This window comes from Vanessa atalanta, chromosome 11 (assembly GCF_905147765.1).
Source record: "Vanessa atalanta chromosome 11, ilVanAtal1.2, whole genome shotgun sequence".
Lineage (NCBI taxonomy): Eukaryota > Metazoa > Arthropoda > Insecta > Lepidoptera > Nymphalidae > Vanessa > Vanessa atalanta.
Window position 1 is genome coordinate 11,731,967 of NC_061881.1, and position 5,478 is coordinate 11,737,444.

General features: G+C 40.5%; 1 protein-coding gene across 2 annotated transcripts; it reads left to right on the forward strand.

Annotated features, from left to right (window-relative positions):
- Window positions 1–819: 819 nt before the first annotated feature.
- LOC125067454 lies at window positions 820–2,401 on the forward strand. 2 transcript variants are annotated; one of them, XM_047676076.1, is made up of 2 exons: window positions 820–1,880; window positions 2,273–2,401. In XM_047676076.1, the coding sequence occupies exons 1-2, from the start codon at window positions 987–989 to the stop codon at window positions 2,399–2,401; spliced, it is 1,023 nt and encodes a 340-aa protein (XP_047532032.1). In that variant the 5' UTR covers window positions 820–986. The 2 variants fall into 2 exon arrangements, with proteins under 2 accessions (XP_047532032.1, XP_047532033.1); XM_047676077.1 differs by having other exon boundaries at window positions 2,255–2,364.
- Window positions 2,402–5,478: the final 3,077 nt, after the last annotated feature.

A 5,478-nucleotide genomic window follows, 5' to 3' on the forward strand; every position in this document is an offset into this window, starting at 1 on the left:
CGAAACGGCCCAAAGTATAGTCATCTAATATAAGGTTATAAAAATTTAATTTCCTTCCTTAAGACTGGGCTTCCATTATACCCAATTTTATCAAAATCAAATCAGGGGCTTAAGCAGAGAAATAAATAGGCAGATCGGTATTTTCACATTTATAATAATAGTATAAATCTAGTTAAAAAAAATCCTCATACAGACAACCTTTACAAATGTTTTATAAGTATATATTAAACTCGGCCATAAGACTGCGTTACATAGCTCATAACAGCGTCTCTATAATTGCGACACCTCACTCTGTAAAACAGACTCGCATGTTCAGGCTGACGCGTTGCAAATGTGTTGAGAGAAAAGAGACGTTAAATCTACATATAATATAAATTCTGACGTCATGATTTTGCATAAAATTCTCTTTGAAATACAGTACATTGGAGTACAATTTTTTTTTTTTATGAGATCGGTATTCCTTACTTGACCAATGCGCCACCAACCTTGGGAAGTAAGATGTTAAGTCCCTCGTGCCTGTAGTTACACTGGCTCACTCACCCTTCAAACCGGAACACAACAATACTGAGTACTACTGTTTGGCAGTAGAATATCTGATGAGTGGTTGGTACCCAGAGGGGCTTGCACAAAGCCCTACCACCAAGTGAAAATTTTCTATGTTAATATAGACTCGCATATATATATGTAGACTCGCATGACCGTCGTGTCGATAAAAGTTATTGGGTTTTTCCATAATAATATCAATAGCAGCCAAGAGTTTGGAGCTTGGTACGTAAAGCCACTGGTCCTGTGCTTGAACTTGTAGTAAAGTGGGTAATTCGATATAACTTGTCAAAGATATATGTAATAGACAATTTTGTGGAGTTACGATGTCACTAAAAATATAGCGGTAGTCAAGAAGCACGTCTATTTATTTCTCCCTATTTGACGATAGTTTAGTGGCGTACGAGTTCGGGATATTTAAAAAAAATAAAATAAAAGTGAAAATGGCGTGCGGAAAATTAAATGAGTTTGACATTAATTCCGGTAACTGGACATTATACGTGGAAAGGTTAGAAATGTATTTAAAAGTGAACAAAGTGGAAAAGGACTTATGGCTGCCTACTTTAATTACCGCGATCGGTGACCAAGCATATGAATTGCTTAGCAGTTTGGCGAGTCCGTTAAAACCAGCGCAATTAACGTATGATGCGGCGGTTGCATTATTACATAATCATTTGCAACCTCGGCCGTCCGTAATGGCGGAACGTTATCGCTTCCGACAAAGAAGACAAAGGAACGATGAATCTGTGGCGCAGTACGTAACAGAATTGAAAAAATTGTCAAAATATTGTGAATTTACAAATAATCTAGAAGAAAATTTGCGTGATCAATTAGTGTGTGGATTACGGAGTGACGTCACAAGGCAGAGGTTATTCGCTGAGGATAATTTAAATTATAACGGCGCGTTGAAGTTGGCATGTGCCCTAGAAGCAGCTGAACGGGATGCTGCGGTGGTGGAGGGCTCGAAGGTAGCCTCTGTAGAAGGGGTTCACGTGATGATGGGCCATGGATCAAAGGAGCCTGAAACAAGGCAAAGTGGGCCGAAGCAGCATGGACCTAGGCACCCTGTCCCAAGTGAGTGGACACGGGAGGTGGACAAAAACTGTTCGACGTGCGGGAAGGCAGGCCATAATAACAAGGTTTGCCGCTATAAAGGTTTTACATGTCGGATATGTAAGAAAAAAGGACATCTGCAACGGGTTTGTCCGAGGTCTGGAAGCCCTAGAAGAGGAAAGAAAGTCAATCATGTGGCTGCTTCTGATCGATCGGACGGTGATAGCAGTTCGGAAGACATGGAAGAGGAGTTGCATCAACTCAGCCTAAATAGTTATAAGCCGGTAAGCTTACAAATATGTATAGATAATATTTTATTAAAAATGGAAATAGATACAGGGTCTGCAGTGTCATGCATTAGCAAGAAAACGTATGATAAATATTTTAAGCATATAGTAATAGAAAAAAATAACTTAACCTTTAAGTTTTATGATGGTAGCTCGATACAGCCGTTAGGGACAATTAGACCTAATGTTTGTTATAATAATGTATGTAAAAAATTAGAATTATTTGTTATTGAAGGGGGAACTACGTCGTTATTGGGGAGACAGTGGCTGTCCGAGCTAGGAATACAAATTCCCTCTTTTCATAAAAATATTAATTGTGTGCAAAAATGTAGTAATTTGTCGAATTACGATTTAAAAACTTTAATTAACAGATATGATCAACTGTTCAGTGGCGGGCTGGGGTGCTTCACGGGCGGCAAGGCTCAGTTGCGAGTGCGGGATGGAGCGACCCCAGTGTTCTGTCGCGCGAGGCCGTTACCTTACGCGCTGAAGGGTCAAGTGGAGGCGGAATTAGATAAAATGCTGCGAGACGGCATCATTGAACCGGTGAACAGTTCGGACTGGGCAACTCCGTTAGTACCGGTACGTAAAAGTGATGGAGGATTACGTTTATGCGCGGATTATAAAATTACAATTAATCCCGTCTTACTGATCGATAGGTATCCTTTACCGAAAATTGAGGACTTATTAGTTAGTTTGAATGGAGCTCAATTGTTTTCGAAAATCGACTTATCGCAAGCCTACAACCAAATCGAATTAGATAGTTCTAAGGACTTGACAGTTATTAATACACATAGGGGGTTATTTAAGTATAATAGGTTGGTATTTGGGCTGTCATCTAGTCCGGGGATTTTTCAACGTATAATGTCCCAGTTGCTTGGTGATATTCCTGGAGTAGAAGTATTTCTGGACGATGTCATAATTGGAACCAAGGGGGGTCGCGAGGAGCATTTAGCTACACTCGAAAAAGTTTTTTATAAATTGCAATCTCACGGTATGAAATTAAAAAAAAAAAAATGTTCATTTTTAGTAGAAGAAGTTAAGTATTTGGGCTATGTAATATCTAAAGAGGGTGTTAAGGTAGATAAGGATAAAATTGAAGCCATTGTTCGAATTCCACGTCCAAAAGATGTATCCGAGCTAAGGTCATTTTTGGGCTTAGTTAATTTTTATGCTAAATTTGTTAAAAACATAAGTCAAATTTTGTATCCGTTATATAAATTATTAAAAAAAGGAATAGGGTGGAAATGGTCAAATGGTTGCGAAGAAGCGTTTATTAAAATTAAAAAAATTTTAACGAGTACGAAAGTCTTAGCCCACTACGATGCGCAAAAACCATTAAGTCTAACTTGTGACGCGAGCTCAAGAGGCATCGGCGGCGTCCTCGCCCAACCGGAGCCGGGGGGCGCCGAGCGGCCGGTAGTGTACGTATCGCGCGCGCTAACAGAGACCGAGACGCATTATTCACAGATCGATCGTGAGGCGCTTGCAATTGTATTTTGTTTAAAAAAATTACATCAATATTTATACGGTAGGCGTTTCACGTTGCGAACTGATCATAAACCCCTAGTTAGCATTTTTGGCCCCAAACATGGCATTCCGACCATGGCAGCGAGTCGTATGCAACGATGGTCAGTAATATTATCTGCGTATACTTACGATATTGAATATGTTAACACAAAACTTAACAGCGCCGACGGCTTATCGCGACTGCCCGGGCGCAATGTGAGCGGGGATGACTCACCTCTCGATCCGCCCGAACAGACTTATTTACACTTCGCGCAAAGTGAATTATTGCTCGATTATAATAAAATTAAACAACAAACATTGCGAGATCCTTTATTAGGTAGAATATTACTTTATGTCAAAAGTGGATGGCCGGAGCAGAATGAAATAAGGGAATTGCAACCTTATTTTAATAGAAAAAAAGAGTTATACGAGGAATTAGGATGTATTATGTGGGGTCATAGGGTGGTAATTCCGGAAAACTGTAGGGATAGGGTTTTAATGGATTTGCATGAACCGCATATGGGGGTTAGTAAAACTAAAGCGATGGCCCGCAGCTACGTGTGGTGGGCGGGGATCGACGAAGCGGTGGAGGCGGTATGCAAGCAGTGCGAGGTGTGTGCCGCGGAGGCGGATGCACCAACCCGTCATACTGTCAATCCATGGCCGTGGCCTTCAAAGCCCTGGTCACGGATTCATTTAGATTTTTTAGGTCCTTTTCAAGATAAAATTTACTTAATTTTAATTGACGCGAGAACTAAGTGGATCGAGGTATATCCTGTCCCTAGTACCGCCGCGCGTTATACATTGAATAAATTAGAGGAAGTTTTTGCGAGATGGGGGTTACCGAAGCAGATGGTAACCGACAATGGTCCGCCGTTTACAAGTACAGATTTTTCAAAATTTACAAGTAAATTAGGCATAGAACATTTATTTTCAGCTCCTTACCACCCTGCGTCAAACGGTGCCGCCGAAAATGCTGTACGTACGATAAAAAAAGTAATACGAAAAGCAATCCGTAAAAAAGAGGACATTCAATCATTTCTTAATACGTTTTTATTACATTACAGAAACACGGAACATAGTACTACTGGGGAAAGCCCTGCTTCTCTAATGTTAGGGCGTAGTTTGCGTACAAAATTAGATTTACTTAGACCAGATAGGGATAAAAAAGTGAAGGAAGCCCAAGCGCGTCAAAGGAAGTTAGGAACAGAGGAAAGTCGGTCTTTAGAGCCGGGAGAGGATGTGTGGATGAGAAAGTATCAGGGAGCTAATAAATGGGTGCCGGGTAAAGTTATAGAACAGTTAGGCGCGACGGATTATAGCATTTTAGATGACGTAGGGAGGGGATCGCACAGACATATCGATCAGTTAAGACGGAGATCTACGCGTAATTCCATAGTTGCTCCATACACTCCATTGCAGCATGATTCCCCTGGGGTTCTGACACCGGCACTAATGAGCGATAGTCCAAAGATGCCAAGAATGGGTGAGCCGGTTGTCAGAGAGGAGTCTAGTGGAGAGAGACCGCAACCAGAGGTAAACGAGCAAAGACTGATATGGTTCCAAGTTCGCCCACACTCGCAGCTGAGTCGCCGCTGTCCGTGTCGCCGCCTCGGATAAGGCCAATACGCAAATGTCGTTTAATTAAACCATTGCATGGTAGTGTTAAATAATTTAAAATAGGGTAAGTCTACTTAATAATAAATAAGTTAATATTAACATATAAAAAAAAAAAAAAAATGTTTAAATCTACAAACCTTATAACTTAGGTTAAGCTATTTGTATTCGGCTAAGGGGTTGTATTGTATAGAGGGGAGGATTGTAGTAAAGTGGGTAATTCGATATAACTTGTCAAAGATATATGTAATAGACAATTTTGTGGAGTTACGATGTCACTAAAAATATAGCGGTAGTCAAGAAGCACGTCTATTTATTTCTCCCTATTTGACGATAGTTTAGAACTCTTCCGGTCTGATCTGCCACCGCTCGGTGGTAACGCTTGACGATCCAAAATTATTTCTAAAATATATTTAGAGTTTCAGAATACGAATCATTTATTTAATTATGATGACCTCCGTGGTCCAGT

What these genes read in the sequence shown, in the direction of transcription:
- LOC125067454 (XM_047676076.1), top strand. Translation starts at nt 987, where the DNA reads ATGGCGTGCGGAAAATTAAATGAGTTTGACATTAATTCCGGTAACTGG. An exon ending in GCCTAAATAGTTATAAGCCG is followed by an intron (nt 1,881 to 2,272) that starts GTAAGCTTACAA and finishes TCAACTGTTCAG; the next exon opens with TGGCGGGCTGGGGTGCTTCA.